General features: G+C 46.5%; 7 protein-coding genes across 7 annotated transcripts; 6 read left to right on the top strand and 1 right to left on the bottom strand.

Annotated features, from left to right (window-relative positions):
* Positions 1-1322: 1322 nt before the first annotated feature.
* On the top strand, positions 1323-4726 carry G6M90_00g052210 (uncharacterized protein; the record flags this gene model as incomplete). Its single annotated transcript, XM_066130529.1, has 4 exons — positions 1323-1826; positions 1915-2140; positions 2199-2561; positions 2699-4726. Coding segments are annotated over 4 exons (3121 nt in total), but the record flags the coding sequence as incomplete, so codon positions are not given.
* A 1337-nt stretch (positions 4727-6063) lies between these two features.
* Positions 6064-11859, top strand: G6M90_00g052200 (uncharacterized protein; the record flags this gene model as incomplete). Its single annotated transcript, XM_066130528.1, has 8 exons — positions 6064-6263; positions 6327-7140; positions 7194-8767; positions 8853-9131; positions 9184-9465; positions 9571-10179; positions 10249-11608; positions 11665-11859. 8 exons carry the CDS (start codon positions 6064-6066, stop codon positions 11857-11859), a joined length of 5313 nt encoding a protein of 1770 aa, XP_065986623.1.
* A 736-nt stretch (positions 11860-12595) lies between these two features.
* Positions 12596-13078, top strand: G6M90_00g052190 (uncharacterized protein; the record flags this gene model as incomplete). Its single annotated transcript, XM_066130527.1, has 1 exon — positions 12596-13078. The coding sequence occupies one exon, from the start codon at positions 12596-12598 to the stop codon at positions 13076-13078; it is 483 nt and encodes a 160-aa protein (XP_065986600.1).
* Positions 13079-13876: 798 nt separating this feature from the next.
* On the top strand, positions 13877-15785 carry gox (Glucose oxidase; the record flags this gene model as incomplete). Its single annotated transcript, XM_014683925.1, has 3 exons — positions 13877-14222; positions 14292-15515; positions 15574-15785. The coding sequence occupies 3 exons, from the start codon at positions 13877-13879 to the stop codon at positions 15783-15785; spliced, it is 1782 nt and encodes a 593-aa protein (XP_014539411.1).
* A 642-nt stretch (positions 15786-16427) lies between these two features.
* GAL80_1 (Galactose/lactose metabolism regulatory protein GAL80) lies at positions 16428-17624 on the top strand (the record flags this gene model as incomplete). The annotated part of the gene is made up of 3 exons (XM_014683924.1): positions 16428-16908; positions 16934-17026; positions 17089-17624. The coding sequence occupies 3 exons, from the start codon at positions 16428-16430 to the stop codon at positions 17622-17624; spliced, it is 1110 nt and encodes a 369-aa protein (XP_014539410.1).
* A 2362-nt stretch (positions 17625-19986) lies between these two features.
* Positions 19987-20307, top strand: G6M90_00g052160 (uncharacterized protein; the record flags this gene model as incomplete). The annotated part of the gene is made up of 1 exon (XM_066130526.1): positions 19987-20307. The coding sequence occupies one exon, from the start codon at positions 19987-19989 to the stop codon at positions 20305-20307; it is 321 nt and encodes a 106-aa protein (XP_065986342.1).
* A 385-nt stretch (positions 20308-20692) lies between these two features.
* On the bottom strand, positions 20693-21097 carry his3_1 (Histidinol-phosphate aminotransferase; the record flags this gene model as incomplete). Its single annotated transcript, XM_014683923.1, has 1 exon — positions 20693-21097. One exon carries the CDS (start codon positions 21095-21097, stop codon positions 20693-20695), a length of 405 nt encoding a protein of 134 aa, XP_014539409.1.
* Positions 21098-22851: the final 1754 nt, after the last annotated feature.

The following is a 22851-nucleotide window of genomic DNA, read 5'->3' as shown; positions in this document are numbered from 1 at the left end:
TAAGTTTTTTAACTTTTTTAGTATTTTTAGCTTTTAATAATATATTTCTTTTCTTATTAATATCCTTTATAATAATAACTTTTTTATTACCCTTTTAGGCCTATTAGCTTTAATTCTTAAAGTTATAATAAGTAACTTACTTATTACTTTTTTTAGCACTAGTTATAGTTATAGTTATTAATTGCCGACCGAGTCTGATATTAGCAAGAAGCTATAATACTTCAGGGAGTAATACAAAGCCGGAAACCTACAAGTAGCTGCTTTATAAAGCGATTTATTTAAATTAATATAATATATAAAAGCAAAATAAGGTGATTATAAGGAAAATAATAAGCTTTATAAAAGTTAGAACTTTATTAATTTATATTATATTAGATTACTTTAAGTTTTTTAGGGTATAACTCACGTGATTATAAGTTACTATTATTATTACGTGTATAATTATAGGCTTTTACCGGTATATAAGGTTATAAATCACCTTTTAAGCTAGTAAATTTAATGTATTATAATGCGTATATATAATATTTTTAAAATTATATATTACTATTAAATTAGCTAAGTATAGCTATTAATTATATTACTAATAAGTCCTGGTAATTAACTAGCCTTTTTTTTATTTTTTTATAATAATTTAATAATTTAATATAAATAAATATTAATTATTATATATAAATAACTTTATTTTTTTTTATTATATATTAATATTAAAAATAATATCTTATTATATTTTATATTAATTATAATAATAATCTTTTTTTATTTTTTAGCTTTTATTATTAAAATATTAAATATATTTTATTTTTTTAGTATATATTTATTTTTTAAGTATTAGGTTTTTTAAATAATTTTATAATTATTTTTTAGTTTATAACTTTTTTTTAAATTTTATAATTCTAAGCTTTTATTTTTTTATAAAATATATATTTTAAAATTATATATTTTTTTAATTACTTTAAATTATAAGTTAATTTTCTTAATATTAATCTTATAATCTAGCTAAATAGCTTTACTTATAACTAAATAATAATATAATATAATATTTTACTAATAAATATTAAATTTAAATAAATTCTAAATATATTATTACTTAAATATTTATTATATTTTATATTATATTATTATTTATATAATATTTATAACTTATATTTTATTATTATATATTATTAAATATACTTTAATAAATTTTATATTAACTTTTATAATAAACTTTATTTTTTATAATTTTATAAGGCTATATAAATTTTTAATAAACTCTAGTATAGTTCGTCAGCATATTAGTGTTAGGCCGCGGCGCCCAGTCATGCATCTGCAATCCCGTCAAGCCAGACGCCATATCCTCAGCCTCAGCCTCAGCCTCAGGCGCAGCCAACAGCAGCAACACAATCACCATCCAGCTCTGCGTCCCGGGTTAGTGCCGCTTCGCGAGTATGGGTTCAGGACAGCGGTGCCTCCAACTCTTTCCTTAACGCAGACGCCCTCGCTGCCTACTTGCGCCTCTTCCCAGAGGCAGACAACGACCAGGGTTGCCGTGTCTTTCGGTATGGACCATCCTGCGCCACTGCGCTTCTGATGCCACTGTTCGAGCACCTGGACTTTTCACGTTTCTCCCAGTTTCCTTATGGGCTCTCGGGAAACTTTCCCGTCACGGATCAATGGGGGAGCGGCTCGTGCACCTGCGAACGCTGCTATGGCGGTCAACTATGCGGGCACTACATGCTTTCTAAAAACCTACGCTTCTACCTGCCCATTAAGCCGTTAGTGCCAGCATCCCCCTCGCCAAAGGTGGAATCAGAAACGGGCGTTATGAGCATATCGGCAGGCACAAGGTGAGAAGGCCTCATCTCCTGTATGACTTGTACTTTGTTGTGTCGAGGCCAATCATGATGGCCTACTAACCCCTTTGTTACGATGCAGCCGATACGACTTCTACTCTGCCGATTGGAACATGCAAATTTTTCGTTTTCGATCTCGTAGGTCCGAGACAACCATTTACGCATACGATGCTCTTATTTACCAGAACTACGAAAGCGAAGTCAAAGTAAAGGGAACACCCCTTGGCTACGTATTTAGTCAGCTCGACAATGTTATTGGCGGCTGGGACTCAGTCTTGAGCGCATCTTCGCGCTTTCTTGCTTCATTCGTGAGTCTGCTCAACCCTCCATCGCCCTCCCAGCAAGCTCGTTACTCAACTCCTGTAGCGCGTCGAGGTGCTCGAAGAGCGTCTCAGTACAGACCGCAGCGTCGTTCGGAGCCTGGTCGTTGCCGCCCAACACTGGGAAGAGTTCCGCAAGGTCTTGAATACCCAACTGCAGCGCCTTGAATTCCTAGAAAATGTATATGGCGACCCTAGGTGGGCTGAGGGTCGTGAGAACCAGTTCGAAACACTATCTCTTGCTTCTGCATACTTGCAAAAGCTTAAGGCCGTAGACTTTAGAATACAGACCGAGTTAATGCAAGAGACAGATAGCCTTATTCAGCGTGTCACAAACCTGATATCCATTGACGAAGGCTATCGATCCAGGGATCAGAATGAGAGCATCAGGCGATTAACGTGGATCACGGTCAGTACTTGCTCAGGCTCGCTCAATTTCCTTCGTAACGCTGATTTTTGCAGTTTATATTCCTCCCACTCGTTTTCACTTCGGTATTGTATCCCTACATGCATTCTGTATGCCGAATATTTGCTAACTTTATCTAGGCGCTTTTCAGCATGCAAATCGAAATCTTCACGGACCGGTCCCCTTGGCAATACTACATATATGTATCCCTCGTTTTAATGGCCCTGGTCTTTTGTGCCTATTCTATCCTGCGTTCCAGACGACGCGTTTTTTCCATCGGCATAGCCCTCGTCAGGTATCCAGTCCGCATACTGTATGATTTGACTCTTTTCATATTCCGGCGATTTGTGGCAGGGAGTCCTACAGAGGACAAGACCGACGTCGAAAAGGATGGCAAGTATTTGATTAATGAAACTTCTACTGCCATGGTCTTGAAATGGGCAGCGAGATCCGGCAATGTGGATACCTTACGCAACATCCTCCAGGCTGGTAGGAGTGAAGGCAAGACAAATAGCCCAGGCGCGTCCGGTGAGGCTCTGGTGATGGCCATCCAAAATGGACACGTGGAAGCGGCAAATATACTCATCGAGACGAAGGAGGGATTGTTGTACGAAGATGAAAACGGCGCCACGCCTCTACACTGGGCTGCGAAAGGTGGGCACTCATCAATATGTCAGACACTGCTCCAACATGGCGCCAAGCCCAACGCACGAAATCTGGCCCTCGAAACGGCTCTGGACTGGGCTATGGATGGTGGTGATGAGCGAACAATCAACCTACTACTAAAGGGTGACAAGAAGTTTAGCCGCCTAGATACCCTTAACCTACAATCCCTCCACTTTAGCGCCCGTATCGGAGACCTGGATCGGGTGAAAGAGTTGTCCGAAAAGGGTAGCAGTCTCGAGATGCGCGATAATAAGGGACAAACCACGCTATTTCATGCCGTTAAAGGAAGACAGCATGCCATTGTGAAGTGGTTGCTCAAGGAGGGCAAGGCCAATGTCCATGCCGTTGACAAAGATGGTCTTTCAGCACTACATGTCGCAGCACGACTGTTCGACGACAAGATTGTCTCGTGGCTAATCAAAAGCCGTGCTGATGTCAATGCACTCTCAAATTTGCATTTGACTCCTTTACACATGATTGCCGATGCGAGCCATCGTGATATGCTCCTAATGTCCAAAAGTAGCGGCCTCCTCGTCCTAGATCTACTATGCGACAACGGCGCGAACATCAACGCAGAGAATAAAGATGGCAGCCGCATTACACATCAAGCAGCGAGCGCCAGTTCAATGGGCAGGGAACTACTCGAAGCAGCGAGCAGTCACGGCGCAGACCTCAACGCCCAAGACTTGGCTGGAAACTCGCCTGCCCACAGCGCTGCGGCATGTGGTTCTCAACAGAGCCTAGAATTTCTCTCCGGAAAGTCGGTGGACATCATCCATTGCCGGAACGCAGCTGGTTACACACCTCTCATGACAGCTGCGCTGCGCGGCCAGACCGCTGTCATGCAGTACTTACTGGACTTGGGGGCCAGCTATTCTCTGGCAGATGCTGGCGGCCACTCGCTCGTCGAATTGAGCATTGGATGGGGGAATCCCGCCGTCATGTCTGTCCTGCGTGGTGCCGGCGCCGAATACGGTCCCGGCGCCGAATACGGTCAGTTGACAGAGGACGCGCATCCGGTATGGGAGGCTGTCCGGAATGGGCAGTCTGGGGCTGTATTGGAGCAGCTCCTAGCAGGCGGTCTCAGTGTGGAACATTCGCACAATAGCGTGCGACTCCTGCACCGAGCCTTGGAGTCGGGCAATGTTGAGGCGGCGACGGTCCTGTTAGAACGAGGTGCTGTTGTGGATGCCGTCGACTCGTATGGCTGGACGGCACTGCACTCAGCTGCCTTCGGAGGCAAGGTTGCGCCGCTGCTGCTTGTGTTGCAACGCGTACAGGACAGGGCACCCAAAGACAACCAAGGGTGGACTCCGTTAAATATAGCCGCCTTCTACAAACACACCGAGGTAGAAAAAGTGCTGGACCCGGAAGGCAAGATGGAACGCGTTGCCCCGGCGTATGCGTTGGCTTTGGCACCTTGGTTCAAGGCCACGGCGTCTTCCCAGCCTGAGGTCGGTCCACGGAGTATAAAAGGCCTGGTCGAGGCACCTGGAGATTAGGCACAAGATATTTGCTTTGGCAATAGAATATGGTTGAGCCGGGCTGGTAACTTCAAACCACATGGGAGAAGACCTTGACCGGGGTGGAAAGTGCCGCGTTTTAAGGTGCTATTTTACTTGGTGAAATTTCATGTTACGACCTGGTAGGGACTTTTCGAGTGTTGGTTTGCTTGTATTATTCCACTGCGAGTTATACTTAATTTATTAATTTTTAATTGTTTCGCTTTATAGTTAAATAAAATTATATATATATATTATGATAATTATTGGCCCACAATGTGGCATTGTTCGGTCAGATTAATCTGCTCTGGCCTGTAACCACCCTGATTAGTTGGATTAATATTATTCCGCCCCGGTACAACTAGCCGGGTAGTAGAGCGGTTCGTAATAAGAGTTACTCAGGGTAATAATACTAATTATAAAGGCTATAATATTAGGCTATATATAGTTAATAGCTTTCTTTTTTTTTAGCTCTATTAATATATTTAAGTTTATATATTATTACTAGTAATAGTAAATCCCTTATAAGACTAATAATATAATATAAGTATTATATAAGTATAAAATCTAAAATAATATTAGGTTATACTAGGCTAAAAATAATAAGAGACTAGAAAAGTAGACTATTTATACACGTATTATAACGTGTTAAATATACTATTATAACTTAATTATATACAGGAAGCAAGCTATAAGTTAAGCCGGCTATAAAAGCTATAAAATAATATAAGTAAAGTAAATAATAAATTAATAGTTAAAGTAATTATTATATTTAAATTATAAAAGAAATTATAATTTATATAAATAAAATTACACCTGGAAGTTGAGGCCGTGGAGATGCCAGCCCAGGTGTCATTTACTGACGCCACTACTTGCCGCCTGGTCTCTCCACGGGGCTGGAACAAACCCGGTCAACCCCGCGCGGCTCGGCCCTAGCTGGGACAACCGAATCCAGTCAAGAGTTGGCCACCCGCGACGTATGAGACACTTGCGAGATGAGGGCTGCGCATTCACGCCAATCGCTGCTGTCCACAGCCCTTATTCTCTATGATTTCAGCCTCGGTCAGACTTCCATGACTGGGGACTGGTACCTTGTCTCGTCTCATGTTGCAGGAGTGTCAACATATTGTCCCTGCCTGATTGGCTTCTTTGAGTGACAACCTATTTTTGGGAGTCCTGGCTTCAGATACTCCTTGCCTACTACTCCGCCCATCCGCGCTTCAATGTTGGTCAATCGTATTTGTGACAAAGACTCCCCGCCTCCGCAACCTCTAAACAAAACAGCTGAGGCTGCTCTGTAGACTAGTCCGTTCCTCCAATATCTTCTTTGCAGCGACATGGGTGAAATTTCAGACGTCGTATCTATTACAGAGGACGCCCGCGCATTCATCGAGGAGCTAGCGGGGCGCAAGGGAACCTTTACAGACGCATTCAGGCGAGAGGCAGAAGAGGAGGCAAAAAATGGCCGCAAGGGAATGCTGCAAGCGATTCAAGGGGGCGAGGAGATCCGTCAAGACCTGGCAAAGGCACTGAGAATGTGAGAGCTCCTCCGCGGCCCTCCATGACGCTCGCCATGTAATGGAAAATGACTCCTTTATAGCATATCAACCGACCTGTATACGAACCGAGCCCGGTTCCTGATGGAAGTAATTCAGAATGCCGACGACACCAAGTATACCAAGGACGAAACGCCAACAGTCTTCATCACCGTCTTTCCCAAGCATGTCAAGATAGAATGCAATGAAGAAGGTTTCTCCAGAGACAACATTCTGGCACTGTGTCGGACGGGCCGAAGTTCCAAAACGCCTGGCCGAGGATACACGGGCGAAAAGGGAATTGGCTTCAAGTCCGTCTTCAAGCTCGCCAAGCGGGCGCACATACGCTCTCCGCCTTACTACTTCCAATTAGACCAGACGAGAGAACTGGGCATGATTACGCCGCAGTGGGATCAAGGCTTCTTTGACCGTCACCAAGAAAATCATCAGACGACCATCATCCTGGATCGCATCTGTGACCCGACGACAGACTTTTCAACTGCGCTCCAAAACGACGTTGAGGCCATTGACCCTGGCCTCCTTCTGTTCCTACGGCAGATAGAACGAATCCATCTCAGGCTCTTCACTTCCTCCTCGGATGGCGTACCGGCCATCTCAAAACGTTTTCATCGCGCCAATTGGACACCCAATTCTGGCTTTGTATCGCTCAAAGACGAAGATGCCGACACAAGACGCAACCTGTACAAACACCCATTTACTATTGATTGTGACGGGACCGAGACACAACGTCGAGGCATTACAAATACCGACATTGTGCTGGCATTTCCTGTGAAGAATAAGTCACGCAAGTACGTGCCGTTGATACAGAAGACAAACTTTGTATTTGCATATTTGCCTCTCGGCAATTTTGGCTTCAGGGTGCGTAATATCTTGGTCACTCACTCGACGGCTCCTGCTAACGCCGTGCACAGTTTGTCATTCAGGCAGATTTCCTCACAACGTCGAATCGGCAATCAGTCGACGAAGACAGCTCCTGGAACAAAAACATTGCACACGCGATTCCCCGGGCCTTTGAAGCAGCCATTGGCAAGTTCAACGGAGGAGACGCCAAATTGGACGAGCTATCAAAAAGATGGCCACTTTACCTTCATAACGACACCAGTGGCCTGAGTGCGTACTGGCGCAGCATAACGGAAAGGATAAAGAAGCACCTTCGTGGAGCGATCGTCATCAAGGACCGAACCGGTAGTGTCAGAAAGCCAAAACACCTAATGTTCTTGGACTGGGCGCATGACAGCAATGGTGAGCCGATGTTTGGGCAGATGTGCGACTACGTCTCCCCCGATTATCCCGAACCAGTCCGCGAAGCGCTTTTGTCTCTGGGCGTCTCTGCCCCTAACTGGCGATGGGTGTGCCACAGGCTCCAAGAGCTCCACGATGAAAGCTTGCTTCACATTAGGGGGCGAAGCAAGGTGTGGTACTCGGATCTCGCCAAGGTGATTCTCGGGCCACAGGAGCCCTTGGATCATACAAAGTATGCCAGAGACTTGAGAACCATTCCCCTGATTCCTCTGGCCGATGGTACCTGGAGGTGTCCCCCTTCTGAATGTGAACCAATCTACTTTCCGTCAAGCTTGGGCACGACCATCCCCCCTGGACTGCCACTATCCCTGGTCGACGCAGAAGCTTGCACTTGCCCCAAGAGGAGAAAGCTCTTTGGACTCCTTGGGGTAAAGGATTGTGATGCCCCTAATGTAGTCGAGCGGATCATCAACTACCACATCGACTTTAGGTTGGCAAAGCCTATTCATCTCATCGCTCAGCTCAAGTACCTCTACAGGATGCAGGAGCACCTGCGACCAGGTGACATGGACAAGGTATACTTTGTGTGCTCTAATAGCGAGGACTTGCGAAGAGGTACTTCGACATATGTCGACACTTCCATTAGTGGCGAGCTACAACAACTTTTCTCCGGTTACAGCGAGGCATACTTTCTAGACAGCCGCTACTTTGAAGAATTCGGTTCTTCTGATAGAGAAAAGCTGGCAGAATGGCTGGCAGATACAGCCGGTGTGGCGTTGGTCCCTCGCTTCAATGTCGCTTCTGGGCTGCACAGGGATTTCAAATGGTTGCTGAAAAGAAAGAGCAATCAGATCTTGTCTATCTTGTATCAGTACTGGGACTGTTACAAAGAGAACTTGACGAACGCGGCAAATCTAACACTAGCAAGTCATAAATTCATGTGCAGACCGGAATGTCGAGTTCCTTTGCGCAAAACCTACATCCCCTTGCCCACTCTTGTAGAGAAGACAGGAGCGTTTGGTGATGCCGATTGCTGTCACTTTCTGACTTTGCCTAGTGGGGACCCGGAGAATTGGAAATTCTTATCAGTCTTGGGTGTCGGACTGGATCAAGGACTCGACTTTTACTTGTGGATACTCAACCAGCCCGGCTTCAACAACCACAAAGATGTTGACAAGTCACGACAGCTTTACCTGGCGATCCAGTCGCGAGCTTTCTCGCCTACCGACAAGAAGAAGGTCAAGTAAGTGTACACGGGTATTTGATGGCCGTCTTTGTCGTAGATGCTTGGCAACCTGAAGCTGAGTGATGATGCTGACAGTCCTCAGGAAAGCGTTTGGTAATCAACTTGTAAATCTCCCAAACGACGAGTATAAGCGCCTGAAGAGCTGTGTGTGGCATGGGCCCAAGAACCTCTTGTCCAAGCCTGCCTTGTACCCAGTCTACGGCCATGGACTAGACCGGCTGTTTCGAGAAATCTTAGAAGTACCAGACGCTACGTGTGCTGAAACTCTAGAATACCTCGAAACGCTTCGGAATAACGAGTCGACGACAATGGCAGATGTTGCTGAAGCGTATGTGTTTCTGCAAAACTACCACGCAGACACGTGAGTACAGTGCAGCACATTGGATGTTGTTGTTGTTGCTCAGAAAGAACAGGTTCAACGTCGATGACAAGACGGCCTGCATCGCCGTGCCTTCATCGGGGTCTGCCCTCGAGTGGAAAACGCCAGCTCAGTGCGTGTGGGACGATGATGAGTTTTCGCAGAATGGACTCGAGCTGGAGAGCAAGATGTCCATTCGTAGCACCATAGAGAACCATGCGCCCATGGCAAAAGCCTTCTTCACCAAACTTCTCAAACTCCCAAACGCTGGCATCCGCGAACTCCTCGCCGACTTGGCACTGATGCAGGAAACGAAGCGCGATGCTCCGAAGCGAGTGTATCGACTCTACGAGAGAGTTGAAAGCTGCCGGCGCAGCTGGCCAGAAAGGATAAGGCATGCGTCCACGCCCAGAATGCGCCAAGTAGCTAACCGTTTGGACAGAAAGGCTTTCAAGAAGAGACCCCTCGTTTTTCTCCGCGGTATGAACGACCAAAATAGCCAATGGGTTTCAATCGAGGACTGCATCTGGACCAGGTCGGTTCTGCGGTACAAGCATGCCCTCATGCCTTCGTTGAATCAGTATCGCGGTCTCTTCCGAGACGCCTTGGAAGTGCCGAATGCAACCATGGATATGCTAGTCACTGAACTGCTAGAACCAGCAATGGACATGGAAGACAAAGACGGATATCAGCACGTTAAGGAGCTGTTGCAGGAAATTGCTCGCCTGCGGCCGAATGGTAGGGTGCTAGAACGACTGGATGGCAAAGACTGCTGGCCGTGCCGAACGCCAACGTGTTTGCATGACCTTTGCTCGATGGGAAGTTTCTACGTTAACGACCGGCAGGATCTGTTTGACATCTTTACTAAAACCCACACCTTTCTCGACTTCGACTTTAACGCCTCGAGAAAGCTTGCAGATTTGCTTTGTAATCGAGGTTGCGACTCGTTTCTTTCCGAGAAAGTTTCTACAGAGATAGAATTTCGCGAACCCCTAGAACACCATCATGACCTTATGCAAGACTTCCGACTTCGTGCAGATGCACTTGTAAAGTACTTAATTTCGTCCTCCCACTAGACGTCCGATTGGACGCCGCGTCTTGATTGCTTACCCTAGTATAGGTACTTTGAGTATGCCGAGTGCGAGTCACCCTACGAGCTTCGGCCGCTCCTAGAAAATGTTGAAGTCTGGATGAGTGAAGACATAAAGACGCACTATACATTGGAAGACACTACCGTGACGAAGAGCGGAGGAGGTTCCAGTGTAAAGGTTAGTATTGGAGTAGGCAAGACTCCCAAGCTGGATATTTACGTCTCCACAAACAAGCATGTGCGCTCCTGTGCGCTCATAACAGACGTTCCAAAACAGCTTGTGGAAGCATTAAAGCTTGAACCAGCCGATCTCTCAGATCTTCATGCCATCCTGCAGGTGCCACCCGCCTCGTTGGAGGCCTTGCTAATTAAAAGAGGCATCACTGGCGGGGATGCCTCAGACGATGACAAAGATACTTTGGTGGCACAACTCCTTAACGAAGACTGGCAGATCCAGAGCGATGACAGCTCTGGTAATGATACTGAAGATGCATCGACGACGTCTGCCAGCAGTGTTAGCCCGGATTCTGCAAGGTCGGCCGTTATCGAGTATACGAGTGCTTCTGCAGCATCCAGGGCTACGCATACGACTCAACGATCAAATGTGCATCATCGATCTAGCTTTAGACCGATCACTCCCAGGCCTGACTCGCAGGATCCTCTGCATGAACCTGCACATGAGAGCCCGACTGAGCGACCAGTCACATCCCGTCGTACAGCCGCTGGTCTTTACAACATATATAACCGGAGGCGGAACATGGAGCGGCTTCAAACCTTCGCCCAAAACGCGAATCCTACATCGTATCGACCCGAGAGGTCAAACAGTCAGTCTGGGAGCAGTGGAGGCGCTTTTAACTTGAGCATGTTGAGGGAGACTCTCGAGGCCGCTGGGCCTGCTCCGGTATCGATGCCGGTCCCGGTCGATCCTTACCGGCGCCGACGAACAGTGCTGATTCCGAATCGTAATGACGAGGAAATGGCCCGTGACTTTGAAGTCGGCTTTCTGGGAGAACAGTTTGTAAGTTCCCTGGGCGCCGTGATTTGCTACATCTGTCCAGGTCAGAAGCTCACGCTGGTCGAGGTATACACCTTGCTACACGATACGCTCGAACTACCCGACTTCACGGGCGAGGACAACTGGACCAGCTCGCTGCGCTCTCGGGCTGGCTTCCCGGCCTTCGGCCGCGAAGTGTCAGATTTTACCTATAAGGATACTCAGGGCGCGCTCACCAGCCACTTCCTACAGATGCAGCACCCGTACGACACACCCGTGTGGCTGTCCACGGTTTGTGACAATGGTAATATGCCCATATATCGACTAGAAGTCAAAAGCACAACGAGCCGGGATCCCAGTACCACCTTCTATTTGAGTGGCGGTCAGTACAAGTTGGTAGGTTTGTCAAGTCATGGAGCAACTCCGCCGACTTTTGGGCTAACACGGACCAGGCAAAGAAGCTGCGGGTTACCTCGGCGACGCCGTCAGAGGTCTACGTCATTCTGCGCATTTCGGGCTTGGATGCATTGGAAGATGGAGCGGGACACCGACCAGAGTGTAGAGTGTATCTAGATCCTTACACTCGCGGCGAGGAGGGCATACTGGACTTTGTTGCACCCACCTATGCCGTTACGGCTACTACATAGAACAGTTGAGTCAATCTATCCTTAGACTAGCGGGACAATTGAGATGGCTGAAGGACAACATGGGAGTTGGCTATAGAAACGTCTGCCCATCCAGCGCTGTTTTTCACGTTATAAGACTCGCTATTAATTAAGATTCTTGGCAAAAGTATCATTATTATTCCTCTATTCTTTAGAAGGTTCTTCATTCATGTTGATAGTAATGCTCAGGGGGCATGGGTAATAGTGCCATCACAGCTATTTCCAACGCGAAACTTCTGCATCTCCTCAACAACCCTTTTGCTAAACCTACTATAGATAGCCTGCTGCACATATATCCTATTAGCACAGACGCAGGTCCAGCTCGTTACTTGAACTTGGCCGCTCGCCGACGGGGATTGAAAAGTCATCGTGATGGAAAAGATGTTGCAGAACTGTTTACTCTATTGGTCCTCTCTGAGCTTTGCTTACACTATTTTCTAACTAATTTCAAGGCTTGTAGAAAGCCACAGAGGCATGTCGAAGTCCTTCGGCCAAGCATCAACAATGACTAGGAAGGATAACCAGGAATCGCACACTTAGCTGGAATAATGCCCCTGCACCATGTTGTATAGACACGCTATAGAACTTGGTTCAAAGTTCTAATAAATTGACCAACACACTCAGCTGCCAGTGTCTTAATCCTGTCCAATGAGGAGTGAGTACCATATAGTACCTCGCTGAACATGGACCAACACGGTCAGCCAATGGGCCAAGTTGCATGGCTCAAAGCGGCGTTGGATCCTTGGCAAATTGCCCGCCTGTTTCCGCGTCAGAAACCACCAAAATTGGTAGTGCATTGGCCGTGTTTTTCTTAAAGGTTCTGGCTGAATCAGCTGCCACTGTTCCAGCCGGATGTACCGGTGGTATAAACATGCATATTCTTCGCGCTGATAGCCCCTCCTGCTCGGATGATGTTCCCGCCTCTGTCCTTCCCTACCGGAAGCCACATATTATGCTTGAGATATTGGACTATGGAAGCGATGATGAATCGTCTAAAAAAGCAGCGAGATGGGCTATTGAGGCTCGAAATCGTTTCTTCGCCAGCAAGAACTCCATGAGAGGGACATATCTCCCGCTCACGGCCCCGGAGTTCCTAGACCTGGACAAAATATACGGTGATAATTTGGCTGAACTAAAAAGGATTAAAGCAGAGGTTGATCCGAAAGGGGTTTGCAAGCATACTGTCCCGGCTTTAATCTAGGCGAGCAATAATATATAATAGTTTCTTTAGTTTCAAATCCTTGGGCCAGATCGTTGCAAGATAGACCAGACCCGAGTAAAGTAGACGAGCTGGGACTAATTTAAAGCGGATATTAAACCGAGTTCCAAGGCGTGTCTGGACTATAATTTCAGGCCCTGTATCTATCGGCGAGGCTTTTCATACGAGAGTTCGCAATTATCTTTAAAGGCCCTGTTGGGTTATAGCTTTTCGGGGTTTCACAGTACAAGGCTCGTGATGTTGAGCGATTTTTGGATATTTCCGCAGATAAGAGGTTGTGGATCTCGGCACCTATCGATGCCTGTTGACACTTTCCTATCGCAGTTAATCTACATTATGCTACAAGCTAGAAGTCAGAATTCATTCGATGGAAGGTTGCGGGTCATCTGACAAAAGTTTAGTCAGGTGGAGGCGAATATCCCTGATACAGGCCTAGCCCCTGCTTCTCCTGATCCTGCAATTTATCGGAGAGACTTGCTGAGGCTGGGTGACGCGTCGATCGCCAAGAAAATCGGACCGATGTAGCTGGGGCGATTGGAAAATTGCCGGCTCATAGATTGTGTTTCATGCAATTGCGTCCGACTTTTATGTTAATGGCATGACAGTCTCCACTGGCAGGAAGACTCTAGATAGAAGGAGTCTGTTGCTGACTGGTTCTGACAAATTCAGCAATTCATAGTTTAAGATGGGTTTAGTAATCTTGGGGATATAAAATAAAACCGCACGGGGGAAGCAATAGTATTTGTTTCCCAACAAATATCATTCTTACTATCTTTTACCATGTTTCGTCCGCTTATTCTTCTCAGTACTCTAACTGCCACTTTGGCCTGTCCCACCCGCCAGATCAAAACCGCTTCCAAATACGACTATATTGTTATTGGTGGTGGAACTAGCGGCCTGGTTATTGCTAACCGCTTGTCAGAAGATCGAAATGTCTCCGTCCTCGTCATCGAGGCAGGTAAATCGGTGCTCAACAACGCCAATGTCACTGACGTTGGTGGATATGGACTGGCGTTCGGCACGGATATCGACTGGCAATATAAAAGTGTCAACCAGACCTATGGGGGCAATAAAGAGTTGGTTTTTCGAGCGGGTAAAGCGGTGGCTGGAACTAGTGCTATCAACGGTACTCCCCCCTTCCTAATTAGCAGTTTCTTCGAGGTTGCATACAAGTCGATCTAATCTTATCATCAAGGAATGGCCTACACTCGTGCCGAAGACGTCCAGATTGATGCGTGGCAGACTATCGGCAACGAGGGCTGGACATGGAAGAAGCTGCTTCCCTACTATTTGCAAAGTGAGAAATTAACCATCCCCAGCCAGAGCCAGGTCTCCAAGGGCGCATCCTACAATGCTTCCGTTCACGGCAAGTCCGGCCCTCTGGATGTGGGTTTCTTCGATATCCCCGACAATGACCTCACCGGGGTTCTCAATACCACCATGAATGGTCTAGGCATCCCCTGGGTTGAGGATGTCAATGGCGGAAAGATGCGCGGTTTCAACATCTTTCCCTCCACCATCAACGTGGCAGCCAACGTGCGTGAAGATGCCGCCCGCGCCTACTACTGGCCTGTTGCCTCTCGCCAAAATCTACACCTTCTGGTGGACACCTTTGTCAACCGCATTATCTGGCAGGATAAGGCTAACAATAGTGACCACGTTACCGCGTCCGGGGTCGAGGTTACTTTGGCAAACGGAACCACGTCGGTTGTGTCTGCCAACCGAGAGGTTATTGTCTCGGCTGGAGCCCTCAAGTCGCCAGGGATCCTCGAGTTGTCCGGTATTGGTGATGCTACCCTCCTTGAGAAGCACAAAATTCCGGTCCAGGTTAATCTTCCCACCGTGGGCGAGAACCTCCAGGATCAAACCAACGCCCAGTCGGGCGCTGCTATCAAGGCCAACATGACCAGCGCCACACACGTCGTTTACCCCAACGTCTACGACATCTACGGCAACCAGACTGACTCCCTAGCGCGCTCAATGCAAAAGAAAATAAAGGATTATGCCAGAGCCACCGCCGAGGTCAGCAACGGCATCATGAAGGCTTCAGATCTGGAGGCGCTGTTTCAGGTCCAGTACGACCTTATCTTCAAGCAGCGTACCCCCATCGCTGAGATCCTCTATAGCGCCAGAGGAGATAACGCCATCTCCTCCGAATACTGGACTCTTTTGCCTTTTGCTCGCGGCAACGTGCACATCTCCTCATCTGACCCTACCGCGATGCCCATTATTAACCCCAACTTCTTTATGTTGGACTGGGATTTAGACAGCATGATTGCGGTGGCCAAGTACATCCGCACCTCGTTTAGTGCTGGACCGCTTGGGAAGCTTGTCGAGGGTGTGACTATTCCCGATCCTGCCGTTGTCGGTGATGATGCCTCTGATGCTGCATGGAAAGAATGGCTGTTAGACGGGCACTGTAAGTTTCCTGACCAAGCGAAATATGTCATGGCTATAGCTAAAGTTTATATTAATAGACCGCTCGAATTTCCATCCTGTGGGAACTGCTGCCATGATGCCCCGTGAGCAGGGAGGTGTTGTTGATAACAAGCTAAAGGTGTATGGCACCTCCAACGTCCGTGTGGTTGATGCCTCCATTCTTCCTTATCAAGTCTGCGGTCACTTGACTAGCACTCTATATGCCATGGCTGAGCTTACTGCTGAGCTGATTAAGCACAACTCTGCTTAATTATAAATGTATAGGGGCTATTTTATACTACTATTAGATCTTTCTTACATAGTTAGAGTGCCTGATATTATGTCGAGGTAATTATAACGCGTAGGTTTATAGATCTAATTACTTATCTTTTCTTTTTACGCTCTATATTCTTCCTAAAGCAAAGCCTACCTGCCTTCTTGCACACACGAGTATAAAAAAGGGAATAATAATTTATATTATAAAATAGCTAATATTTACGCTGATTAGTATAGGAAAAAAGTAGGTTTTTATAAGTTTTTAATATTATTATTAATCTAGGTAAAATCCGCATAAAATCTTATTAATTACCTTTTAGATTAAAATTACGCTACTAGCAGCGGATTTGTAAATAGTATTAACTTCACGCGGACTTTTGCTAATTCTAGAGCCTAGGTTTTCGGAGACCACGGAAACCAAGGACGGATACCGTGGATCGCGCAGCCCTCGGCATTGCTAGATTACGCGTGTCCTAGTACCGCCTAGTTAAACTCCGCAAATAGTTTTATTAATCGCCTTCAAGATTAGAATTACGCTACTAGTAGCGGACTTGTAAATAACATCAAGATATAAAAGGGCTACTAGACTCGTTAACAGCTCCTATCTGCTTTACTCTTATCTCGCGCCGTTTCATTTATGGCCCCAATTCGAGTTGGCCTAATTGGCCTGTCCACGCCGCAGAGGAACGCGAATTTCGGAATATGGGCTGCTTCAACCCATCTGTCCGCTTTGCAAAAATCGCCTGATCACGAGGATATAGCACTTGCAAACTCTACTATTGAGTTTGCAGAGCGATCTATCGCTTTTCATAATTTACCATCGTCAACAAAAGCTTATGGAAGTGCCGCGGATCTTGCCAACGATACAGATATAGACCTAGTCGTTGTTTGTGTTCGCGTTCAGCGGCATTTAGAGCTAGTCAAACCAGCTCTTCTCGGTAGAAAGAATGTGTTCGTCGAGTGGCCTTTGGCGGCCAACCCTGACGAAGTTGAGTACCTGACAAAGTTAGGTAAGGAGTCTGGCGTTCAAGCTGTCGTGGGACTCCAGAGTAGGGCCGCTCCTATCACCCTCAAATGGAAGAATATTGTCGCGAGCGGACACATTGGTCGAATCCTCAGTTCGAATGTCCTAACTTCATCCAGCCAGCTTGGTATGGACACTTGGCCCCAGGACGGGGCTTTACTACCTCGATATGAACCGCGGGGGCAACGAGTTTTACATTATATTTGGACACCGTGAGTCTATAATTCGAAACGTTATCGACAGGTGCTTACACTACTCATACTATCTCGAATAGTCCTCGACAGCTTTATCACTGTTTTGGGTGATTTTTCGGAAGTTCAAACTATATTGAAATCCCACTACGAAACAGTGCCTATAGTGGATTCTGACGGACAAGTTGTCGATTTATTATATCGGAAAACGTCTCCCGATCATATACTTGTCCAGGGAATCACCGAACTCGGCGCAGTGGCGTCTCTCTTAGTCCGTAAACCGCCGGCTACCGCTGATGGGGTGGGTATACGCTGGGTTATTTCTGGTACTTTGGGAGAGATTATCGTTACTGGCCCGGGATTATGGCACGTCATGGACAAAGAGGCCCATATACAGGTCAAGATTGGAAATAAGCCTGTGCAGGACATTGACTTTCAGTCTTACAGGGTGCCACTCGCGAATGAGGTTGCTCCTTTTGGTGCTAACGTTGCATCGCTTTATGATGCTATTGCCAAAGGCGATAATACTGAGTATGCTACGTTTGAATCCGCTGCAAGGACTCATCGTCTGCTGGAACGCATCAGGAAAGCATCAGGGCCTCCATTTGCAAGGGAATAATTGTGAAGCCTTTAGTAGCAGGACGCGCACTATTGATTATTTCATTTTGGTCTCACCGCTAATATGGCATTGTCGCATATTATGCTGTTAGCTATCAGGATATATTAAGCTTGTAATATCTTGGGAGGATAGGATACTCTATGTAATAAGCTAGTCTAGTTTTCAATTCCACGACCTGCAGTCATTGAAACATTTCCGTCTTTTACAGAAGATAGGACTTGGAAAACGCTCTTACGGTGTTTCGATTTTCCAGGTATACAATTACCAGATGGCAGCGCAACCATTACGTGGAGCCGGCGATAACGCAAAGGTAATTTTGTATAATTTACAGACAATAAAAACTCCCACCACTATATAAGTGGCGGGTCTAAAGGTCTCAAGCTGTCGAGTCCATGTCTATGTTTGGTGTTCACATGTAATATTGGAGTTGAGTAAGTATTTTAAGAACATTCTATCGTTCACATGGCGCACGGTTTACTCATTTATCCATCGGAACTCTGGGGATATTTTGCTCAAACGAAATCTATGCAATTACCTTTACTGGGATACCATCTATTTAACTTCCCACCTCAGCGAAGCAGAACAAAAAACATGCACAAAGGCAATGCATTGCCCACACGCATAACAATTCCTCGAACATCCTGCAAGCGACAGCCGGCATCATCACGCACATGTTCAAGGCTGTAATGTGAACAAGTTATATCATCCATCTAGTCCGAGGCAAAATTCCAAGGAAAAAAACTATCCAAGAACAACCTTCAGTCGTTCTCTCCTCTCGGCCATACGCTCAAAAGGTGAAGCAATCCAGAACCAGGTCCCCGTTGAGGCCGCTCATAGGCTGCCCACCAAAAACCGGGCTGGTACCATCCAGGGCACACGCAATCCGGTTGGATTAAAATCACTTGCCACGTAATAGTAGCGCGAGCAATGGCTTCACCAGGTCGTAATTTTGGTGGTACTTCAGGTCTTGTTATAAATGGGTGGCACCTTCCAACCTTGACTTTCTGTTCTCTTGTCTCGACCGCTTTTTATGCCCTTCGCCGCTGCTCAACACCCTTTGCCCTGCCCAGAGCCTGCTTTGAAAGCCGGGAGTCAGCATAATCCGACTTGAATCCTGGTGACTCATCAAGTAGCGTGGTAAATAACTGAGTGTCTTCATGATTGATGTTTTGCAGCAGGTGCTACTGCCCAATTAAGCATATCGATGCTTCATAACGCTGGCAAGACTCCGCTGGCGACGTATTATACCAGAAATATCATACCAGACACTATCTCTGTATTTGCCAGTATAGTTAATAAGAATACCCGGTGGACAGGATCGAAGCGAAGACGGAAATCCCAAAAGCGATGTGCCACGTCTCGCGCAATAATACAGCCACAAGAACCCCGAAAAATAAGCCCTTCGTCTACTCCGAGCAATCGGGCATGAATGGAAGGACAATCACATACACATCGTGCCTGTCACAAGTGGCATCAACAACACACTCATCAAACTGGTTCACAAGCGAAATGATTTAGCTGGCGAGGGCATTCATGGAGGCCCAATCTTATTAAAGGCTTATGGCGTGGGCACAGATATCCTGATAGACCGAGAGCGAGAAATAGATAATCATAAGCTGCTAACGCGCTTCGATCTTGCTCCCCAACTGTTACACGGAAATGGCTGGTTACACAAGGGCTACGGTCACGGGATTAGGGCAGAAGGTCCTCACCGACTTCTTGTATTTGAAGACGTCTTTGACCTTTAAGGCCTTGAGGAAAACCAAGGACCTTTGATACCAAAGACTGTTATTAGATGAATTGAGTAAACTACCCCAAGCCCTCTACTAAGCCCTTGTCACACCAACTGCTCGCTCGTTTCGACAATGGCATGCTATACAATTTTATAAGAGGTAGACCAGCGCGCCCCGAAGATCTTCGAAAGCCGGCTGTGTATTTAGCTGTGGCACTATTGCTTGCAGATTGGCACGCCCGAATACCCTGTTTCGCGTCACCAAGAGTATTAGCTCATGATGCAAACGGTTCTGCAACAGAATCGAAGCAGACCAAGCCCTCGACGAGTCTGTGGGTAGTTCTGCAAAAGTGGATGACTGCTCTACCGGTTAGTGCTAAGTTACAACGTGTCAGACGAGCACAACTCCAGGGAGAACTTAACAGGCTTGTTTAACAGCTCGACCAACGGTCAGAATATAGGCTATACGACGTAACGAGTTTTGCCATGGCCGCCTGCTCTAGACACTAGCTGACGTTTTGCTGGATGGTTTTTTCCCATTGCGATTTGCTAAGTGGCAACATTATACTGCTTCCAAAAGCATACGATTCCGACAAGGAGACAGTGTCCTTTATCGACTATGAATATACCATGCAGGCTCCTGCTGCGTTCGATATCGCCAACCATTTCTCCAAATGGGCAGGCTTCGAATGCGACTTTAGCGCGTTGCCTACGCGGTCAGATCGCCGAGAATTTATTAAAGAATATCTTCGTACCTTTGCCGTGCTGGCAAAGGACAGTCAAATTGACCAAGATGATTCATTATCGAGGCTGATGGTTGATGTTGACCTATATCGCGGCGTTCCTGGTTTCTTCAGGGCTATATGGGCTTTTATTAAGGCGAGCGGCTCAAATATTAATTTCGACTATACCTCATATGCTAATATGCGAATAAGTGAGTACCACAATTAGAAAGCCGAGATGGATAACGAACGGGCTGCGGCGGGACGGGAGATACCTGTACGAGAAGCAAGATAGGCGTAGGATAAGTAAATCAGAACTACATGCTACGCTTTTGCAATAATACGATGTCTTAACCAGGAGGATATAGCTTACAGACCATAATACAATTATTTAGAATTGATAGTCAATAAGGTTTTGAGTAAATTGTAAAAAGAAGAAAACCAGATGCCTTTTATTCGCTACAACCAATATGTTTCAACAATCGAGCTCAGAGTCAGAGTAACAGGTATATACAGTACGCATCTAGAGTGATTAAAAAAAGAATATGCCCTCCAGTGGAGAAGAAGAAAAGTAACCCACATATCGACCTATTGTAAGGTTAAGAGGTTTGGTGTTAGCCGGGCTTCTGCTCTTGGGGCCAGTTTAAGCCATTTCCATTGACGACACCTCCGCCTCGTGCTCCGCTGCTAAAACCTGTTTTATGCACTTCTTTCAGCGTCAAGTTCAACGCTTGAAGAAAGCTTGCCGTCTCGTCTTCCGTGCCAATGGTAATACGCAGACACCCATGGCATCCATGATCCTCGCCGCGAAATCTCGTGACGATACCTCTCTTCTTCAACAGGCATTCGTATACGGCGCAAGCAGCAGCATTACTCGGCTGGCCACATTCATCAAGTATTTCAAATAGCAAGAAGTTGGCCTCCGTACCGCCGTGCAAGCGACCGACGCCCTTGATTTGGGTCATGTCGCGAATCAAGCGGTTGCGCCGTGCCTCCGTCTTGGCAATATTGTCGGCCATGATTACTAGTCCTGAAGTTATGGCGTATTTAGCAAAGATTACGGTTGGGCTCGGGATGTTGTAGGTTATGCTGAGGTCGCGGAGCAGGCGGGCGACTGGCGTCGCCGCAAATGCTGCTCCGAGACGAATGCCCGCCGTACCAAAAGACTTGGACAGGGTTTAGACGATTACCAAGTTTTGCCACTCGGTGACCCATTCAGCCAAAGAGGCAGTCTTAGGACGAGTAGTCAATGTACGCCTTGTCAAGAATGACGACTCCGTTCCATGTAGAGTGAGACAGAATCTTGTTCACATCCTCCTTCCGAACAGTAGACCCAGTAGGGTTGCCAGGTGAACAGATACAGACCATCTTTATATTGGACTGCTCGGAAAGGGCATTGTATATAGTCTCAGTGTCAAGCTTAAAGCTCGGTGCCGGTAGAAGAGCTACCTTGACGACACCGACATCGTTGACCTGGGCCTCCTGAGCACGCCATTGCCCCAGGACATGACGAGGGATTGCTGGCCCAAATGTATTGTTATTGGCATCGAGGAATATCTTGGCGCTGTCAATTTTGTTTGTCCTGCGAGCCTTTTTGTGAGTGATGGTAGCATCATGGTTGAGGGGCAGGATTGGCAAACTCACTGCCGTGCGTCTTGATATGGCGCCAGATTCAAAATATTAGACCTGGCACAAGTTTATTTCTACCAAAGAAACAGAGACTTGTGATGCACTTGGAGGAAGTTGAAGTGCAAGCTTTTATGCATTTGACGTGCCCGGGCAAGAGCCTCAGGTATAGCCGTTCCCTTTATGTATATATAGTGGTTACCGTTCACTCTCTTCCCCTCGGAAAACGAAGGACCTTTGACACCTTCCTCGATTATTTTAAATTTGAATCTTTTGGGGGGACGCGTTGAAAATATACAAGGTGCATGAACAACAAAGACAAAAACGTCTCGATAGTCGGCAAGTATAAGACTCATTCCGGTGCCGCTTTTACTGTGAGAAAAAAAGTATATAACCTGTCTATTATTTCGCATTTTCGTTCTTGCAGTTAATTATTGAAACAGTAGGCTACTCGTGGATCACGACGCAATGACTGATGTGTCCTGCTGGTTGTGGCCATTTTTTATCCTCCTTGCCTGGTTAACCTGGTAGATCTGGAACTTCACACTACGTCCTTGGCTATATCCTGCAGAACTCAAACTTGTCCCCTACTAGGCTCCAATTTTTAGATATGTTCTCGTGGGAGCCGTAATCGACACTTGCTCACAAAACCAAGCGCATGCTTGAAAATTCTTCGGGGAGTCCGACAAAGTTATAGAACAAGGATTAGAATAGAACCTATAAACCATTGGCTCTTCACATGTAGGGAAAGACTATGTATGTAATTACTGCCCCCGCAGATGTAACTGCCACCTACCGCAACCCTGACCTGGGGTTTGATGGTCATCTTCATGCAGTTCTCAGCCGCTTTGGGTTCAGTGACGATGGGTTACGAAGATCATGGAAGACCTCAAACCCTCATAACGACGCGGGGGACAAGGCCGTCACAACTGATGTCCGGGGCAGGGATCGGCTAAGCTTCGTCCGCTACTTAGAGTCTCTCCTGAAACAACAGCTTCTTCCCGGCAAGAAAATGGATCAAGTCTTCGGGGTTTTTCTCAATTCCATGCTCGATTCTTTGCAACCAAGTATATTAGATTATTGTACAAAATCTCTATTCGGGAAAAACAACCAAGTCTCACTCTATTCTCATTGCCGCTATTCAATA

The sequence above is a fragment of the Metarhizium brunneum genome, chromosome 2 (assembly GCF_013426205.1).
Source record: "Metarhizium brunneum chromosome 2, complete sequence".
Lineage (NCBI taxonomy): Eukaryota > Fungi > Ascomycota > Sordariomycetes > Hypocreales > Clavicipitaceae > Metarhizium > Metarhizium brunneum.
Note: the sequence above shows the minus strand (reverse complement) of the source record. Positions and strands in the feature narration are given on the sequence as shown.